This window comes from Homarus americanus, unplaced genomic scaffold (genome assembly GCF_018991925.1).
Source record: "Homarus americanus isolate GMGI-L3 unplaced genomic scaffold, GMGI_Hamer_2.0 scaffold45562, whole genome shotgun sequence".
NCBI classification, from domain to species: Eukaryota; Metazoa; Arthropoda; class Malacostraca; order Decapoda; family Nephropidae; genus Homarus; species Homarus americanus.
In genome coordinates this window covers 1,870,916-1,892,498 of record NW_024744839.1, presented here as the reverse complement: position 1 = coordinate 1,892,498, position 21,583 = coordinate 1,870,916, and the positions used below count along the sequence as shown (strand labels likewise).

Genomic DNA, 21,583 nt, shown 5'->3' with positions numbered 1-21,583 from the left:
GGGAGGAGGGTGAGGAGGAGAGGGGTAGGGGAGTGAGAGAGGAGAGGAGAAGAGGAGGAGAGAGGAGGAGGAGAAGGAAGAGTGAGGAGAGGGGAGGTGGGAGGAAGGAGGGAGTGGTGGGGAGATGGAGGGGTGAAGAGGAAGGGGGGGTGAGGAGTGGGGTAGGGGGATGAGGAGGAGAAGGAAGAGTGAGGAGGGGGAGTGGGGTGAGGAGAAGGAAGAGAGGTGAGGAGGAGGGGGTGAAGAGGAAGATGAGTGGGGTGAAGAGGAGGAGGAGTGCAATGATGAAGATGAGTGGGGTGAGGAGTGGGAAGCAGAGACACGCGGGTAGGTCAGTGTTAAACAAGCTCAAACGTCAAGGGGGAAGTAAATTGAGTTTGAAATAGTGTGTGTTATTTAAACCATAGATTGAGTGTATGGGGGCCAGAGGCTGTGATGGTGTGGGGCTGAGGTGAAGCTGAGAGGTATATGTGCTGAGAGACAGACAGACAGACCTAAAGAGAGACAGACAGACAGACAGACAAACCTAAAGAGAGACAGACAGACAAACCTAAAGAGAGACAGACAGACAGACCTAACGAGAGACAGACAGACAGACCTTAAAGAGAGAGAGACAGACAGACCTAAAGAGAGACAGACAGACCTAAAGAGAGACAGACAGACCTAAAGAGAGACAGACAAACCTAAAGAGAGACAGACAGACAGACCTTAAAGAGAGAGAGACAGACAGACCTAAAGAGAGACAGACAGACCTAAAGAGAGACAGACAGACCTAAAGAGAGACAGACAAACCTAAAGAGAGACAGACAGACAGACTAAAGAGAGACAGACAGACAGACAGACAAACGCTTAAAAGAGAGAGAGACAGACAGACCTAAAAAAAGAGGAGACAGACAGACAGACAGACAGACAGATTAATCGTCATTCTCATGGTAATACTCACTAATATAAGCTCTTCACTTCTCAGCTAATGACTTAATCCCTCTCACACCTCTCCCCATACAACACCCCTCTCCCCTCTCCACACCTCTCCCCTCTCAACACCTCTCCCCCTCTCAACACCTCTCCCCTCTCCACACCTCTCCCCCTCCTCCACCTCTCCCCCTCTCCACACCTCTCCCCTCTCAACACCTCTCCCCCTCTCAACACCTCCTCCCCCCTCCACACCTCTCCCCTCTCACCTCTCCCCTCTCCCCACCTCTCCCCCCTCTCACACCTCTCCCCCTCTCCTCTCCCCTCTCCCTCTCCCCCTCTCCACCCCTCCCCTCTCACACCTCTCCCCTCTCACCTCTCCCCTCTCCTTGCTCACTTACCATAACACTCATTAATCACCTCATCCCTTATCGTTCTCTACATCTTCAACATCTACCACATCATCTCACTACACATTCAGTAAACACCCCCCACCCCCCACACATTCACATACACCACACACTCTCCTACACCTACCCCACCCCCACCTACACCTCGTTCTTGAGATCATTATTTTGTAACGTAAAATATCTTCAATTTTCTCTTGATTTCAATATTTTTATCCTTTTCTCATTTATAATATAACGTGTAGGAGTGTAGGATCCCCGGATGAAGGGAAGGATATCAGATTCCCTTTCAGTTAGAAGAAAATAGTGAAGAAAACTCTCTTAGGTAAAGGAGGAAGGATCTCGTTAATAAAGAGGGGGGAGAAAACCTAGATAAACGGGGAACACCCTCGGATATTTAGGAAAAAGGGAGATAAGGTGAAAAAGAGAGGCAGGGAGGAAAAGGAAGGCAGGGAGGTAGGAAGCCAGTGGATTAAGGGTCTTATGAGTAAGGAGGAGGATGAGAAGGCAATGGAAGAGAAGGAGGCGGAGGCGAAGGAGGAACAAACTCGTCCTTACACAATGGACTTACCTGTGGTAGGAGAGGATGGCGGCGAGGAAGAAGAGGGTTGCCAACACGTCTGCTCGACCCACCAGCCCGGTTACCTGGTGGACAGGTGTACCACTTTTATAATGTTGTCCACACCTGGGGAGGATAGTGTTGTCCTGGGGTGTGTGGGGAGGATAGTGTTCTCCTGGGGTGTGTGGGGAGGATAGTGTTGTCCTGGGGTGTGTGGGGAGGATAGTGTTGTCCTGGGGTGTGTGGGGAGGATAGTGTTGTCCTGGGGTGTGTGGGGAGATAGTGTCTGGGGTGTGGGGAGATAGTGTTGTCCTGGGGTGTGTCGAGGAGATAGTGTTCTCTGGGGTGTGTGGGGAGGATAGTGTTGTTCTGGGGGTGTGTGGGGAGGATAGTGTTGTCCTGGGGTGTGTGGGGATAGTGTTATCCTGGGGTGTGTGGGGAGGATAGTGTTGTCCTGGGGTGTGTGGGGGAGGATAGTGTTGTCTGGGGAGGGTGTGTGGGAGGATAGTGTTCTCTGGGGTGTGTGGGAGGGATAGTGTTGTTCTGGGGTGTGTGGGGAGGATAGTGTTGTCCTGGGGTGTGTGGGGAGGATAGTGTTATCCTGGGGTGTGTGGGGAGGATAGTGTTGTCCTAGGGTGTGTGGGGAGGATAATGTTGTCCTGGGGTGCGTGGGGAGGATAGTGTTGTCCTGGGGTGTGGGGAGTATAGTGTTGTCCTGGGTTATATGGTGTCAGGGTACAGTGCCCAGTAGTTACAGCGCTGGACAACAACATGGCTGTTACACAAGTGAAAGTGGATTCCAAAGGCTTGGTGGTCCGTTAGGTTTAGTGCAGATACAGAACATTGTATACTACACCTTCACTACACTTTTGCTGGCACTACACTCGATCACCTTCACTTCCTCATCTGTAAAGTAATGTTGCCCCGGACACGACCTAACAACCCTTATAGGTAGCGAAGGTTTGACCTCAGCTAGTGTCGTCATGAGGTCATCATTATCTGTTTCAAAGATTCAGTAAATATTGTTAAGAGAAGCTGAACTTATAGTTACAGTCACTGAGGCATAATAAGTTTAGTCTCTGTCACTGCTGGAGTTTGTGGGGTGACTTACCGTCTCGGTGTGGACGGGGTGGGTGGCGAAGATGAGCCCGGCGTAGAGGACGGTGCCCTGGGGGAGGTGCAACAGGCGCAGCAGCAGCCGCGTCAGCAGTAAGCAGACGCAGGAGTGTAGCGCCACGTTCACCAGGTGGAATCCGAGCGGACGTAGCCCGAACAGCAAGTGATTTATTCTGTAAAAGAAGAAAAAAACATCGCGTTAGCCTTCTCAGTGATATATTATTAGAGAGATAAGAAAGACGGCGACCAGTGATTCATTTCGCTAGAGGGAACAATGGTGACCAGGAACTCCTTGTTGGCTGTGTTCGGGGGCGGAGGGTGGGTGGTGGGGGCGGGTCTTACGACAGACAGTCACACCGACGCTGGGTGATGAGTAGTAATATAGCAACACAAATGACCAACTGATACTTGTTGTTTATAATCAAAATAACGACATGATTAAGTTCACTCATGTTATGGACGCCATGATTAGTTTTGATGATGGTTGGAATTTGTAACCAAAACAGGAGGCAATAATGTCGCTGTCAAAGACCTGGCAGGCTTCACTAGACGGGTAAATATATATGTATATACACTGAGGCCATCAGTTAGTCAGTCAGTCAATAAGCAAGTCAATCAGTCAGTCAACCATCCAGCCATCCAGTCAGTCAGTCAACCATCCAGCCATCCAGTCAGTCAGTCAACCATCCAGCCATCCAGTCAGTCAGTCAACCATCCAGCCATCCAGTCAATCAGTCAACCATCCAGCCATCCAGTCAGTCAGTCCGTCAATCAGCGAGTCAGTCAGACAGTTGAGAAATATTTCCAGCCACTGAGACAGGTATATACTTTACCTTGACGATTATTCAGTTGATAAAAACGAAAATAAATTATGGTGACTCTGAGGGAACTAATGACAAAATAAACAGATAACTCACATGTTTATCTCGTAAATAAATGAATATAAAGCGAATCAATGGACACGTGAGTTACTCCGTGGCAGGAAATAAATATCCACAGTGTCAGACAGCAGTGAATAATTCTGCAATAAAGATAAGACAGTTTGTATGTTTATTCTGTGCCCCAGAAGAAATGTCACAGGGAAATACCACACAGTATCAAGACTTAGAGACAATTTGCATTAGAGTTGTAGCAAATGTTCCCCTCTGTGTATACAAAGAAAACCACTTTTACTAAAACTCAGTCAGCCGGTGGGACGCCAATGACAACATTTCTGGGAATTGGTGTAGCAGTTCCTGGGTCAATTGCAATGTTTTTCTGCAGCCAACAATTGAAATTCCGGGATTTAAGTCTTGTATTTCTACTGAATTTTCAAACAATTCTGGACGATACGTGTTTCTAAGGTAGCCCGGCCAGGTGGATATAGTGAGCCCGGCGTTTGGGAATTGGGAATTTAATTCTTGTATTTTCGAGGACCTTTTCTAGCATTTCTGAGCTGCTTTGCCACTAAGGCTAAATTCGTAACTCGAAGGCACTCCCGTCTAAGAGGTTGTGTTGCAAATGGCACTAGAGGAAAAGCCATAATAGCGCTGATAGTGGTAGTTATGAAAGAGATTAAAGGCGCTAATAATGGCACGCGGGGAACTTTAACAGTGCTACAAGCGGTACTCACAGAGAAGGTCAAAAAAGTATATAAGAGCACTCAAGAAATTTTTACTCTTCCTGAAGTGGTGCTTACAGGCGCTGGCGGTGGTGTTGACGAGGGCGGTTGAGGTGTTGCGATAGTGTAGTGAGGAAGGTGTGACTCGCGCTGGTGGTGGAGGGCGGTGCTCTGACATGTCGCGATATACAAACATACGAATATACACGTCAATTAAGTATAACTACAATCTCACCTTCACTATATTGGAATGTTCAGTTTTACACCTTCATGCACAATCTATACACTCTGATGAATTATTCCCTCATCATACAAGATAGTCCAGTGTATGTGTGTGTGTATGATCCTCACATACAACCCTTACTTAACATGTTACACCCTCCACAACACATGGAATTTTCATCATTTCGTGTTTACTGAGACTTTTCAATACTGATGGCGTGTCTAGTCCCCTCCCACTCCATCTCCTTCCCACGCCATCCCTCTCACCCCCTCTCCTTTTCCTACCCATCCTACCCTTTTCCCTCTCTTCCTCACCCAAATCTTGCTCCTGGGTGTCCTATTTTCTTCCCTATTCCTGTTTTCTTTTTCCCATCCTCTCCTCACCCACCCATTCTCACCTCACCTCCCCCTCTCCTCACCCACCCATCCTCTCCTCACCCACCCATCCTCTCCTCACCTCACCCTCTCCTCACCTCCCCTCTCCTCTCCTCACCTCCCCCTCCCTCACCTCACCCTCTCCCCTCCCCTCCCCTCTCTCCCTCCCCCTCTCCTTACCTCCCCACCTCTCCTCCCACCTCCCCTCTCCTCACCCACCATCCTCTCCTCCCACCTCCCCTCTCCCCTCCCCTCCCACCTCTCCTCACCCACCCTCCTCTCCTCCACCTCCCCCTCTCCTCCCCTCCCCCTCTCCTCACCCACCATCCCTCCTCCACCTCCCCTCTCCCTCCCCACCTCACCCTCTCCTCCCACCCACCCATCCTCTCCTCCCCTCCCCCCTCCTCCACCCCACCTCCCCCTCCCTCCCCACCATCCCCCTCCTCCCTCACCCTCACCTCCCCTCTCCTCACCCCACCTCCTCTCCTCCCTCACCCCTCTCCTCCACCTCCCCTCTCTCCACATACACAGACCCGCTGTGGGAAAGTAATAAAATATGCCAGGTAACCTGAGCGCAATTCCTGTCAGTGGGTGGTCCACCCAATATGTCTTCCGCACCTTCCTCGTTCTGCGGGTCATCGTACAGCAGCCACTATCACTATTCCCGGTGTTTGGAGGCATCATTACATGGGGGGGGCATTGTTGAAGTTATCTTCCACTCGGCATTTTTCTCGGCATTTCTCATTTTCGTCCATAGGGCCTTTGTGGGGTCATCTTACAATTGGCATTATTTTCAGCATCATCAATGGTGTTAGTTATTGTATATGTGGCACTGTTAGGTTAGGTTAGGTATTGCACTTGGCACTGTCATGGTGCCATCAAACACCTCACTATCTGTTATTGACTATCGCACATTGTTGTTGGTCATCTGCCCTCTGATATTACCGGGAGTCACGTGTGTGTGTGTGTGTGTGTGTGTGTGTGTGTGTGTGTGTGTGTGTGTGTGTGTGTGTGTGTGTGTGTAACATTACTGAGATCGTCTGGTATTTGTCGCTGTTGAAGGGTCATTGTATATCTGGCACCGTCAACACTGCCTATATTGTTAAGGATTATGTTACACTTGTTATGGGTCATCGTCCATCTGGCATGTCTTAACCACACACACACACACACACACACACACACACACATGCTACACAACACACACCTGAAATACAATACTAATTCCTGATTACATAAGCATGAGGAGGATGGCCTAGATACGGTTCACCTTACAGTCACATGTAGGTCAAGGATCTGTACTGAGTCTTACCTCAATATTCGTGTCCTTATTATTATTATTATTTATTTATTTATTTATTATTATCATTTATTGTTTATTGTTTGTATATTATTATTTTCTCTATCAATACTCACAAAAATTATTGACTCGAGTAACTTTTTGTGTGGATGTTGAATCGTTCTCGAAATTTGGGTTCACATAATGGGTCCAATAATACACCTCCCCTTATGACCACTAACACCAGGGTAAACAAGGGAGAAGAGTGAGTTATTGAAGGTCTTGCTTGTTGCTGCTATTATCCTGAACGAGGTGAACACACATTGGTATTGCTTGTGGAGGGAGAGAGGGAGAGAGAGGGAGAGGGAGAGGGAGAGAGGGAGAGAGAGGGAGAGAAAAAGGTCAGAAAGGGATACAGACAGATATAGAACAGGAGGAGGTGAATGAGAGAGGTAGAGAATGAGAAAGATAAAGTGGAAGAAGTGGGGGTGAGAGAGAAAGGAGTGAGAGAGAAGGAAGGAGAGAGAAAGGTAGATGTGAGAAAGACGGGGAGATAGAAAGAGAGAGTGAAAGAGAAGGACAGAGATAAGAAAGATGCAGAGAGAGGCCAGAAGGGAGAGAAGGTAGGAGTGAGAGAGGTAAAACACACACACACACACACACACACACACACACACACACACACACACACACACACACACACACACACACACACACACACACTTGCCTCCTCTCAAATAATGTGAACCTTCTCTCCCGCCCTCCACCCGGAGTGCCACGGGCCTTTATTTATGGTCCAGGTTGGCACTACTGACCGCTAGAGTGCCACGCCTCTGAAGGAGAGGAACAGAGGGGGAGAGAATGAGAAAGAGAAGAGAGAGAGACAGAGAGAGAGCGAGATTCGATCATCTCATAATTGGTTCTTTCTGTTAACTAAATAATTATCATTAATCTTTTGTACGCATTAATTATATATTATTATTATTTGTATTAGTATTATTAGTAGTCTAGAAAAAAAGACGGGTTAGATCAGGCTTAGGTTAGGCTAGGTCAGGTTAGGTTAGGCCAGGTCAGGTTAGGTTAGGCCAGGTCAGGTCAGGTTAGGTTAGATTAGGTTTTTCTCTTATATCAAACAAACTTAATTAATTGAAAGGTAAGTGTAATGTCACCATGGGGCAGGGGATGAGTACGGTAACTGGGAACACATACAAGTTGTAACTGGATGATGAATGACGTGTTAACTGCAAGCTAACTGGGTGAACTACACGACTGTTAGTGAATGAGTGGGTGGTATGATGGAGTTAATGGCAGCAGTTAAGTGAATGGAATGAATAGGGGGAAAGGGAGAATTAACAGGGGGAGAGAAGGGGGAATATATAAAGCAGAGAAAGGGATAAATAAACAAGGTAGAGAGAGAGATTGAGGAGAGGGATAGGGAGAAATAAAAGGGAGATGGAGAGAGAGACAGAGATAAATAAACAAGGGAGAGAGAGAGATAGGCTTGAAGGGAGATAGGGTGATGGGTCTGGGGTCTGTGGCAGCGGATATAACTACTAATGGGACAATGAAGGATGATTTAAATTAAAGTTATTGATGTTTTAACAAAGGTCTGGATGCTGAGAACTCTATTGGGGTGAGAAACACGGACTCTGCTGACAGTACTACATGGTGAGAAATACGGACTTTAGTAGTAGTAGTAGTAGTAGTAGTAGTAGTAGTAGTAGTAGCAGTAGCTGTTGTTGTTGCTTTTGTTGTAGTATTGTTGTTATTAATATTAAAACTTCATGATTCTTACTTTCAAAATAAACCAAAAATCCTCGCTACAATTTCTCCCTTCTTTATTCTTCCTTCAATCATCAATTCTTTCTGGTCTTTAACACATTTATCATCGGGGAAAGAAAGAAAGAAAGAAAAAATAGGATTACAATTAGTCCGTTAAAACTCAAGACAAAGTCACAGAACAAAGAAGAAAAATCGTATATAAATCAGAACTAACGACCCCAACATTTCTAAGGGAAAACTTTTGGTCTGGGAAATTTATCAAAACTTTTCTCAACCTAAGTTTTCCCTATGTTTACCGAAATGTCTGAATGGTTGGGGCTTTTATCGTATTATCAATGTCTTAACTTGGTGGGGATTTTCTTTCAGTTGTTTTTGTGTTTTGTGTATTATTTAGTTAATGGTGGGAATGTAGTTGTTTGTGGGTTTTTTTTTTATTTGTTAGAGGTGATAGGAATTATTATATGGTTGAGAGGAGTATGTGGAGAGAATAAGGAAACTTGATAAAGAGAGGAGATGTAAAAGTGATAGAATTATGAATAGATAGAAGATAAAAGGTAGGGTGGTAAATAAGGTGTTGTACAGGGTGTCTCATAAGTCGTGCGCCATAGGAATACTAATGTTACAGGGTGTGTGATATTCCTATGGTGTACGACCTATGAGACACCCTGTATAAGGCAAAGAATGGATGGGTGAAGGGAGAGGGGAATGCCGAGGAGGAAGAAGAATGGAGTGAATGAAGGATTAGAGAGAGAGAGAGAGAGAGAGAGAGAGATTTACGTCAGCGACCGAGGGAGGGGGGAGGAGGTGTTTACGATAGTCATTTCTTTCCGTTAACGTTAAATTAATGACGAGACTAACCTGCCCTGCCATGACCTGACCTGACCTAAATATGGCTGGAAGACTCAAGATGTTAACAACTCTTGACGATCACCATTCATTCCTGTCGACGTGTGATGTTGAGTGTTTCCCCGGGTCTTAAATCCTCTCCTCCTCCTCCTCTTCTTCTTCTTCCTCTTCTTCCTCCTCCTCCTCCTGCTGGTGGTGGTGGTGGCTGGACGCTCACTCAGGCACGGATGTTCCTTAACGAAGACTGATGGTCCATAATTACTCGCCCACCGCGTCTCGTCTCCAGGTTAAAGCAGTCCATGGCCGGCTGACGATTCTCAATTAATCGTAAATTACTCGTACTGTTAATTCTTCCCCCCGTAACTGAGCATGAGAGAGGACACATCTAGATACGGTACAGTTTTGACGTAGTTTTTAGCAGTTATGTTTCTGCCGTAGTTTAAGTGAGCAAGACAGATGAGTTCTCGTATCTCCAACTACGCGAAGGGAAAAAATCAACGTAGGAACCTTTGAGAAACATCTTTTTTTTTTGTCGTAGGTTAAATGAGTCAGATAGATGGATTCTCACTTGTTCAGCTGTGAGGCGAAATGAATGAACGAAACATTTAAAAAAACTCATCTCTATGGCATAGTGTATGTAATCCAGATAAATTCGTTCTCGCTTTTCCAATTAGTGGAAAAAATGAATGTGTCAAGCTTTTAGTTCGTGTAGTCTGGTGTGTGTGTGTGTGTGTGTGTGTGTGTGTGTGTGTGTGTGAGAGAAGGGTGACCGACCCCACCACCTCTCAATAGACGTCTCTAATCGATCCAGCGAGCATTTACAGGTCATTAGGGATTCCTTAAATATTCTCAGGTGCGCGGCGAGGTGACCTAGACGACCAGGTAACCCCCCTCCCGGAAGTGATGACACTGAGACAGTCAAGGTCAAGATTTAAAGCTTATGTGTGTGTGTGTGTGAAAGGACTGTAGCAAACGATCTTCCCTTTAACTCTATCAATATTGGAATGGAGTCAGACTGATCTGTATAAAGTGATCAAAATCGCTTCGAAACCTTAATGACTCTGGCGTAATTACCTGCATTCCGTCATCCCCCACCTGTCCAGAGGAATAATTAAAGGTAAGAATTTTTGAGAGTCGAAATCCCAGGAGAGCCGTCAAGGGTCTCCCAGGTAACGTGAAGGGAGACAGGGTAGGAGACGAGAGAGGGGGTAGGAGACGGGAGAGGGGAGGAGTGGAGGATGAGTGAGGGATGAGGAATGGGGAGAAGGAAATGGTGGGAGTATAAATTGGGAAGGAAAAATAGGAGAAGGATCAAAGGAGATGGGGAGGAGGATGTAAGAAAGGATAGAGGAAGCTTTGAAAGTGAGAGAAAGAGAGAGATAAGGAAAGGAGAAGAAGAGAAAGGGAATGAGAATTATTTACCTAACATTAAGAGATAAACAACATAATTGGAGAACAGATGTGAGAGGAGAAAAAAAATTCATACTCGTATCAGTTTCTTAGTTGTGTTAATACTCTCTCTCTCTCTCTCTCTCTCTCTCTCTCTCTCTCTCTCTCTCTCTCTCCATCATTCACACACCAAAAAACAGTATATGTCTATCTGCCTCAAAAGCTAAAAGAAAAGAAAAAAAAAAACCACGCTTCACTTTCTAAAATAAATGCCACAATTAGCGACTGACAACTTCCAAAATCATGAAAAAGAACTAATTGCAGTAAATGACAGAGTTGCCAGCCATTACCAGTGATTCGCGACTTTTGGACTAAATCAGCACTTTGACGGAACACAAGTTTGATTCCATGCCCCGGCCCCCTCCCCCTCCAGACCCGGATTAAATCTTTCTCGTGTTCGACCAGCAGAGGAGGTGGGGGGTGGGGAGTGCAGGAGGGGGTGAGGGAGAAAAGGAGGGACGTAGGTAAGGTTGAGAGGAAGAGAGTGGGGGAGAGGAGGAGATAGGGAGGGTAAAGGAGAAGGAAGAGTGGTATAGGTTTGGGAGGAGGTGAGAGGGCAGAGATAAGGAGAGAGAGATGGGGAAGAGGGTGAGGCGGGAGGAGGGGGGGGTAGAGAGAGGGGATGAGGAAGGAGGAGGGATAGAGAAGATAATAGACAGAATGGGTAGCGGGAAGGAAGATGATGCATGGGAAGGACAAGAGGAGATTGGAAAGATGCTAGCGAGAAAAAAAAAGAGGAGAGGGGATAGGGGACAAAAGAAAGAAAGGAGGGGAAGAAGAGAATAATGATGATGGCGAGACAGGAGAAGGGGAGAAGGAGAAGAAGAAGGAAAGGAAGAAAAGAATAGTAGGGAGGGAGGGAGGGAGGTGCTTGCATGTCCCTCCATCGCTGTAATTTACTCACCCATTATCATCATTTTCCTGACCAACTATTTTCCGGGCATAAAGACAGACGGTAGGATCATCCGTCTACCTTCAGGAGGACGAGGGCGAGACGCACAGTCACTCTCCTTGGATGACAGAGTTCCGTGTCATACTGCCCTGACAGCTTAGTTAATGTGTGGCTCTCAGTTCTGTATAACCATGATAGTTCTGTCTTGGTATATCCCGGTTGTCATGGTAACACTATAGATAGATAGATAGATAGATAAAAACACCCTCACCACACCATGTCCTCACTATACCACCATCACCACACCATGTCCTATACCACCATCACCACACCATGTCCTCACTATATAACACCATCACCACACCATACCACCATCACCACACCATGTCCTCACTATACCACCATCACCACACCATGTCCTCACTATATAACACCATCACCACACCATGTCCTCACTATATAACACCATCACCACACCATACCACCATCACCACACCATGTCCTCACTATACCACCATCACCACACCATGTCCACACTATACCACCATCACCACACCATAGCGACACACACACTCTCCCTTTGTCTCCACACTACCGTCATTATTCACCCACAAAATACAGTATATTGATTTTCAACTCTATTTAGCCAGTACAGTTACCGCCTTGCCTAACCTAAGTGATGGATGTTTCTCACACATCAGGAATGGTCTTGTTTTGGTCACGTTAGGATCAATATTCACATCACTCAGCACCAACCATACACACCATCACCTTCCTTCACCACCTACAGTTCGTATCATCATAGCTTCATACACTACATTACACCTTTCTGAAAGTCTTTACGTTAACCTGACACGGCTTGTATTCGTGGCTTGGCTTATCCTTATCATCTAAGCTTAACATTTCGCTTCGTTAAATCTAGGTGATAACAAGTGAGAAAGACAATTTAAACAGATAAAAAAAATTGTAGCGTTGTTGTGTGTGTGGTTTTTTTTTTAGTCTGTTATTCTCAGTTGTAACATTAGCTGGAACCAAACTATCAGACTGTGGAACACGACGTCAATTTCCATAATAAACTCGCGGCTTTGGGGTGAGTTAAACTGGGTTAGGTTAGGTTAGGTTCAGGCGTTAGGGAGATTTAGTTGGTATTCAGTTTGTTTACTTTGGGGCTGGTTGGTTAGTTAAGCTTATGTTCCAGTCTCTGTGGGTTAGTGAGGTCCGATTAGTGAGGTCCGATTAGTGAGGTCCGTCTCTGTGGATTAGTGAGGTCCGTCTCTGTGGATTAGTGAGTCCCCTCCATTAGCTGACGTTAAGCTCCTGGATCTTACTTGAGATTAAATGTAGATGTGAAGCTTAGTGGGGATTATCTATACCTAACAGTGCTGGATGGTTAAAGGAACGTTCTCTCAGTCAGTCAGTCGCTCGATCAGTCAGCCAGTCCCTCGATCAGTCAGTCAGTTACTCCCTCAGTCATTCGGTCATCAGGCAGGATTTATATCACTCGAAATGGCTAACAAAGTTTACCTGAAGGACAGTAATTAATTTACCTGATTGTTTAGGGTGCACAGTACTCAGTTTGTAAGCGACGTAAACATTCTGATCACTTGATGTAAATAAATGTCCAGACTGTGTGAAAACCTCCTGACTGTCAGACAAACCAAGACAACTTCACGTTTATTATGATGATAGTAAGTTACTGTATAACTTCACAGCCTTGAATCAACAACGTCGACTTGTAGTATCGATCCCACAGCGTCGACTCAAATATTATCAAGAGAACAGCATCGACTCCATAACCTTAACTCCACAGCGTCGACTCCACAGCATCGATTCCACAGTGTCGACTCCACAGAAGCAGCTCCACTAACCGTCAGCTTCAATCCAACAAATGACCGTGTGTCAGTCCTCCACAAAGCCAACTTCTCCACAAAAATGACCGACACTCTTATTTTGTGCTGTGGGCCAGGTATTGGAGGGAGGGACTCGGGGAAAACAACTTGCTCAAAGCAAACCCAGAGAGTAAAAATCCTCACATCCACCGAGGAACTGGAAAGATGAAATCGCACAAAGGCAGTCAAGTGGAAGTTGTGGCGGGAGTTTGTGTGACGGGGCAGGTCAAGTTAGGTCAGGTCAGGTCAGGCGAGTCAAGAGAATTGTAGGAAGGTCTAAATAATCTTTTTGTATTGAGTGAAAAATGAAAAATGTAGTTTCTGTAGAGAATTGTAAAGTTCTAAGACCAGGAAAAGAGAGCGGAGGCATTAGACATCTGCTCAACAATGTAAAAAGATTTAGGGCAAAACATAAGTTATTTCTCAACTTAGTAAGACTCGGGTTATTCTGTTCACTTTGGGTCACCGCACTAAAAAATGGATATAGATTCTGTTCAAAGTTAATGCTGAACATTAGGGATCTTTCTTGTGAATATAGCTGAGAAAATTGAAGCTGTATTTCCTTGAGACAGAGTGAGAGGCGACATGATCCAAGTGTAGAGAGAGATGACGGGATTAATTAAAACCGATATAGATAATGTAATTGAGTCATGAAATCAACACAGAAGTCGTAATGAGGGATATAGATAGGAGGTATTTAATAATCCAGGCAGGAAATAGGTAAACGTTGGTTCGGTACAGCTGAGTGGAACATGATAGTGTGAGTCACAGCATCGTATCCTCAGTTAAAGTGGAAAGTTTCAAATTGAGATTTCACTGATATATGGGTGACAATGATTGGATGTAAGTAGGAGCTGCAGTTTCCTTTATTCTTGTGTAAGATTAAGTAGAAAATTCAGTATTTTTTCCATGTTTCTTCTATATTTCCGACCAGGAAAACGTAGTAATTTGAATTACTTTTTTTGGTCTGTAAAATATTTCAGACACTCTCTTTCTCTGTTTCAATTTGTTTAATTATCAATATAAACTGACAGTTTATCATACTATATACACTTCATGATGCAAAGAGCATTTAGAATTGTATGTTAATGCTGTTATTTCTGTATGTAGTTACTGAATATGTGGTTGGCGGCTGTTTGTGCTTCACGGTCGTCGTATGTCCGAGTTTGTTTACATTATTTCAAAGAGCGACACATCACCACATGGGGGGGGGGGGTGCTGGTGGAGTGGTACAGCTCTTGCCTCGCAAGCAAGATGTCACGGGTTCGATGCCCGGGCCGGCGGAAGTTGCTTGGACACTCTTCCTAGTCCCCTTGGTCCCTGTTCACCTAGCAGTAAAGTAGGTACCTGCTGTTAATCGAAAGTTGTGAATTCGTATTCAGGGACAAGTTATTGGAGCTTCCAATAACTTCCAACAATCTGTTAATTCAGCAGATATTTTATGTAAAAATATATACAGAATCTCTGTAAATTGTATAAGATTTTTTAAACAGTGTATGGTTAGGCCGGATCATAACCTGTTAGGCTGGGTAAGGTTATAGGTACAGTAGTTTGTTCACATTTACTTGGGTTATGACTCACGGTGGTAGAGCCGCCGAGCAGTTGTGTTTAAAAGCGTTGATTTGAAAACAAAACTATTAAAAAAATCATTCGTCATATGCTGACGAGTGTAACATGTTAAGATAATTGCCTATTAGGTTTATTTGTTTAATGTAGTTTATTAGTGAATAAACCGAATAATACAATATACAAAACAGCAATTTTCTCAACAGTTGCCTGAGAGTGCGTTGAGACACGGATGACGTCAGGGTTTAAATGTAAAGTGTTTCGAACGAGGGGTTTAATAAACATTAAAGCCTCAGGGTTTCCAAGGTTCAGGAGCACCAACATCTGTATTCGAGTCATCATTCTCGTTCACTATGTAAATTTTATTTAAATTAAATTATATACTTTTTGATTATGTTCATCATTTATTTTACTTATATTAAAAAAGTGAATCTTGACGTACATAACAAACTAAGGTATGTCGTAAAGAACAAGACAGTAACACGACCAAAGTAATCAAGGTTATTTCGTAGGAATAAGACAGTGTTAGTCAATCTGAAGAAGCCTCGGCTATTCTTCTCTAGGGGAGGAAACTCAAGCTGTAACTTAAAACTCCAACTTTCTCAAAATTCTTGTTGCTCTCGAGGCATGAATAAGCAAGCTTCATGGTATCAAGTATTCACATGTGTCATAAACTGCCTCAAAGTGTTCTTCACACGCATGGGAATAGAAAACAAATTACAGATGAGTGTTGGTCAACTTGGGAGTGTGATAGATGAGAGATATATGATAAAAGCTTTCTAACGTCGAGAAAATGACACAAAGTGCATGAGGAATCCGGGTCAATTTTCAGTCATGCACCGGTCATTCTCTCGATGTTATTACTATGTATTTCGTAATGGTTAGACAATTCTAAGATATTTTTCTTCTATATTTCCGCCGGAAATTAAGGATAACCGATATATTAATTTTTCAATATTATTAGATTTCCTCAATTGTCGCCATGATTTGTTTACATCTAGCGGAGGTCTTATGCGGGGGTGGCTATTGTGATACGAGACTTATTATTGGGCAAGAGTTTTTGTCCAAAATGGGAGGGCATGAACAAAGGGGGGTTAGGTTAGGTTAGGTTAGGTTAGGGTTTGGTTGGTATTTTGTCTGTGATTTATTCGAGAGGAAAAAATTTCAACTTTTTCCGTTAAGATTGTTGGGGGGTCTCAAAAATTTGTGATTTCCGGCGGAAATGAATATCAAATTCGTTCGAAACTCATCAAATGCCAAAGTAAAAACATATTTATAATATCAAAAGAAAGACCAGTATCAGATGTAAACAAATCACTTCTGACTGAGGAAATCTAATATTATTGATAATTAATATCTCGGTTATTCTTAATTTCCGGCGGAAATATCATAGAAGAAAAATGTCTTAGAATTGTCTAAGCATTACGAAATACATATTAATAACAGCAACAGAAAGACCGGTGCATGACTGAAAATTCACCGGAATCCGTTTTGCGTGATGAAACTTTCGTACAGGATATACTGTAGGTACGGCAGCCATATTGGCGAATTGTGTTGTTAATGGTATGGTTAGGTTAGGTTCCTTTGTTTTGTTTCTTGTCTTGTTGGATTAGGTTAGGCTTACACACCAGGGGATGCATCCCGAATAGAAGGTTAGGTCAGGTCCTTCTGGTTTCTCTAGTTAGGTTAGACATGTATTTTATATATTTGAGAATTGTTAGGTTAGGTTCTTGATGATCTTTTGGTTTGACATAAAGTATTCCTCTGCCATTTTTGGGACGTGCTTGATAAATTGAAGAACTTTTCCCCTTTTCAAACATTTCCTAATTTGGCTCCTTAATGCTAGCACCTGTTCTATAATATTACACTCTTTAAAGTTTTCTAATAGGTTGTTAGTTTGAGTTAGGTCAGGTTAGATTAGGTCAGGTCAGGTCAGGTTAGATTAGGTCAGGTCAGGTCAGGTCAGGTTAGGCTTGAGATATCAGTGTAGACAGCAAGATATAGTAGCATCAAATATTCATCAGTGGAAGGGATTAATCAGAGTGATATCGATTCAAATGAGAATTTCATAAAATACTTTCCTCTCTTTTTCAAATGTCATTGTCTAAAGGGCATTGGTGATAATAAAATAAAGTATATGTGCACTTATTAGGGAGATGAACTAGAGAATTCTGACCAAGAGAATTATATACATGTACAGTACCTTGTTTAAAGTTACCCAGAGGAACCTTAGTTACAGGGGTACAAGACTTCCTTCCCTGTGCAGTGTTTAATAGTATAATGTTACCTGTAGTTAAATTGGGTCATGTGAAGATTAGACAGCCCTGCATATTCCACCTGAATAACAACCTAACCTAACCTAACCCACCCAGGTAATGTTAGTTTGTCTAATCATTGGGTGAAATATGTTGCAATGCTTAATGTTCATTTGATCCTTTAATATTGTGCAATTATGTTCCAAAGTAGGGAGAGCAGTGTTGTAGATTAATCATATGTACATTGTTTCAGGTAGAATGGCTGTTGACCATGTGAAGAGGCTATACATTTTACACGACCATACGTGATGTTATGGCCTCCACTACCACCACCATCAGGTACAAACATACTGTAAGGTGTCCACTGAAGAATCATTCATATGACACAGGTAATACAACATATATATTTCACTTAATCGTGTGACCCTATTCACATTATATTAAATTTAGAGTTAGCTAGGGTTAGTGAGAGTATTTCTCAAGGGAGTGTATGGGTGATCCAGACCAGGTATCTTTTGAGTGTGAGAAATTAGCTATCAAGTACACCATTATCTCGGAGTAACATGATCCGCATGAGAGGCTTGCCGTCTAATACAGTGATAGTGATGTCCCCATTAGCCGGAATAATTGGTGCAGAGCTCTTCCAGGGATGAGAGATTTTCCAGTTATGAGACAACTCAAATCCGGAAAATTCCACATCCCCAGAATTTTTCCGGGTACTGGGAAGAGTTTTTCAGAATTTTCTGAAAATTGCGTATTATTTCATCCACAGAATTTGCTCCCAAACCCAGAAAAAATGGCAGATTTGGGGGGGAATTTTAAGAGATACACATCACAGTACTGTATTTCATCCTCAGAATTTGCACTCCAAGGGAAGTAAACCTTTCCTTGCAAGTTAGTATGTAACAGTTCAAACAAAAACACAGAGTAGACAGGCATTAAAAGATGTAGTATAAAGTATCTAATGGGTATAATGTTGCAGGCTGTTGGACTAAGGACATTGTGTGTATCTTGGCTTTTGGGAGCTGATCAACCACCATTGCTGGGTGCTCAAGTAACGAGGACAAATACTACCTGGGATTGAGTAAGGACGCCATCCAACTTGGTAAGTAAAACATTCATTCATCCAGTGTCACCACGGGAGGTCAGTATTACCCTTGTATGTTGACCAGATTTTGTGGAAAGCCAAGAACCATGAATGTAAAGCGGTAACCCCCCCACCGTGGCTATAGTGTGGATGGTATTAACTATCTGTTGGTTGATAAAGGCTTCAGTAATATTGTATGTATTCATTTCAATAACTTATGAAGGGGTTGTATAAGATTAAATGATAAAAACATAATAATTTTGACCTCTTGAAATTTTTTCGTGTTTTATGGAAATCTGAAAATTCTCTGATGAGTGAGGTATCAGAAGGTTCCATGGTGTTATATCTCTGATTCTTTGACTTTGAAACAATTATTGATAGTTTGGTGGTGTTGTATTGAAACTATTTGCTCTGCTGAGTCATCCTGAAATAGAGTAACCACAGCAGACAAGCCTTACCAGGAATTCATGATTGGTTTCTAGAAGTCTTAAGGTGTGATTTTGAGATACATATATGCCTGGTATGTTCTTTTAGTGTTAACATTACAGAAAGATATTCAGGTGTTTTAAGACTTACGTGCTGTGTAATATTGAACTGGTGCTTTTCTAATTTTGTACCTGCATAGTTTGTGGTGATTGAGATTAATTCTGTTCTCAGTGAGGAAGTTTCATGCATTTTTAAGTTTGCTTTTATAATACTAATTTACTTAAAATATTATCTGCTTTTCCCTTAAATCAGAATAACCAATCATCTGTTACCTCTCATTTTTTGTTGTGTATTAGGGAATGGTCTCTGTTGATTAAAGCTTCTACTGAATTTAAAAACATGCACCTCATACAGAGAACACACACATGTATATAATTATTTTATGAATATTGAATAAGTTTATTTGTTTATTTGGTATAAACTACAACACATTGCTTCTGCCATGGATCCTGCTGTAAACTGAACAGTGGTAGCCGATAAGTAACGTGGAAGGCATTAGTCTAACTCAATCATCTTTTTACAGGTAAGTACGAGTTAACAGCTACTCAAGGAGCCATAACGCACCCTACTCCCCAGGTGAGCCTCAAGACATATGTTTCTATTAAGTCATTGTTAAACTCTTAAATCTCTTGTTTGTCTCACGGAACTTTGTCTCGTTGTGAAGAACATTGAGAGTCCTAACCTTTTGTCTCGCTGTTAATATAAGCAGGAGAATTATTTCCTTCCTATTACTACTCTTCCCTCCCGTTACTGCTCTTCCCTCCCGTTACTGCTCTTCCCTCCCGTTACTGCTCTTCCCTCCCATTACTGCTCTTCCCTCCCGTTACTGCTCTTCCCTCCCGTTACTGTTCTTCCCTCCCGTTACTGCTCTTCCCTCCCTGTTACTTCCCTCCTGTTACTGCTCTTCCTCCCATTACTGCTCTTTTCCCTCCTGTTACTGCTCTTCCCTCCCATTACTGCTCTTCCCTCCTGTTACTGCTCTTCCCTCTCCTGTTACTGCTCTTTCCTCCTGTTACTCCCTCCCCTCCTGTTACTGCTCTTCCCCTCCTGTTACTGCTCTTTCCCTCCTGTTACTGCTCTTCCTCTCCTGTTACTGCTCTTCCCTCCCGTTACTGCTCTTCCCTCCTGTTATGCTCTTCCCTCCTGTTAATGCTCTTCCCTCCTGTTACTCTTTCCTCTGTTACCCTCCTGTTTCCTGTTACTGCTCTTCCCTCTGCTCTTCCCTCCTGTTACTCTTTCCCTCCCATTACTGCTCTTCCCTCCCATTACTGCTCTTTCCTCCTCATTAGTTGCTCTTCCTCCCTGTTACTACTCTTCCCTCCCATTACTGCTCTTGCTCTTTCCCTCCTGTTACTGCTCTTCCCTCCCATTACTGCTCTTCCCTCCTGTTACTGCTCTTCCCTCCCATTTCCCTCCCATTACTACTCTTTCCCTCCCATTACTGCTCTTCCCTCCTGTTACCACTCTCCCTTCTGCTCTTCCCTCCCATTACTGCTCTTCTCCTCCTGTTATCAAGGTTTCTTTCCTCCCATTACTGCTCTTCCCCTCCTGTTACTGCTCTTCTTCCCTCCCATTACTGCTCTTCCTCCTATTACTGCTCTTCCCTCCTGTTACTGCTCTTCCTCCCATTACTGCTCTTCCCATTACTGCTCTTTCCTCCTGTTACTACTCTTTTCCTCCCATTACTGCTCTTCCCTCCTGTTACTGCTCTTCCCTCCCATTACTGCTGCTCTTCCCTCCTGTTACTACTGCTCTTCCTCCCATTACTGCTCTTCCCTCCCTGTTACTGCTCTTCCCTCCTCTTCCCTCCCATTACTGCCTTTTTCTTTCCTCCTGTTACTGCTCTTCCCTCCTGTTACATTGCTTTCTCCCATTACTGCTCTTCCTCCTGTTACTGCTTCCCTCCTGGCTACTGCTCTTCCTCCTGTTACTGCTCTTTCCCCTCCTGTTACTGCTCTTCCCCCTTACTGCTCTTTCCCTCCCATTACTGCTTCTTCCCTCCCGTTACTACTCTCTCCCATTACTCCCATTACTACTCTTCCTCCCATTACTACTCTTCCCTCCCATTACTGCTCCTCCCTCCCGAGTATGATGATGTTCCTTACCACATCTGGAAGGCTCCTTTACTCTCCCTCGTTGGTGGCTATAAAGTTCGTCCCCCATCAAGCCTCAGGTCAGGTTGTCAGTACTGTCCTCGGTGTCCCACAAAGGTCAATTTTAAGTCCTCTTTTATGTTTCGTATATGGTGAATGCCTTGTTACGTTTAATCTAACATTGATATTTAGTTTATTTACGGGTAATACAACAGCAGGTCACGTGGGAGATATTGTCAACAACTTTATCTTAGTCTTTAATACAGCCGGTGGGTGTGAGATGTAGTTTGTTGGTAAAAATAGTAATCAAGTCGCCAGGAGTCATTCATCACATTAAAAGTTCACGATCCATGTGAGTTGGTGGGGGAGAAAGCACCTCACACTGTGTCTCTTGTGCTGGAAGTGTTCTACTCAACCAAGTAAAGCCTTATAGACCCAACTGAAGTATTTTAACAACTAGTAAATGTTCCTCCACTATCTTCTTCCTGTGAATTATTTAAACAACACATTGCTGTAAAAGTTTGTGGAATTCAAAGAAATTCGTGATATTAACACAATTAAGAGCACGAGAAAGTTGGTTTTACTTTACCTTAGAAAAACTATTCAAACTTTTAATTACTCTACCAGGCAGCGTCACTGTGCAGTTAAGTGCCTCTTTCATTTTACATAAATAATACCGATGAGATATTACAAAAAAATGCAGTTTTTCTCGGGGAAAAAATAACCGTAATAATAAAAGAATATATAATTTTTCGTTTTACTTGAATT

General features: G+C 43.6%; 1 protein-coding gene across 1 annotated transcript in view; it reads right to left on the bottom strand.

The window, feature by feature from the left end:
• LOC121878090 (protein O-mannosyl-transferase TMTC1-like) overlaps positions 1 to 21,583 on the bottom strand; it is a 130,796-nt gene that overhangs the window by 32,395 nt on the left and 76,818 nt on the right. Inside the window, exons 3-4 of the mRNA XM_042384082.1 lie at positions 2,990 to 3,167; positions 1,891 to 1,964 (exon numbers count right to left, since the gene is read on the bottom strand). Of these exons, the coding sequence (XP_042240016.1) occupies positions 1,891 to 1,964; positions 2,990 to 3,167 (252 nt within the window). The remainder of the gene's footprint in view (positions 1 to 1,890; positions 1,965 to 2,989; positions 3,168 to 21,583) is intronic.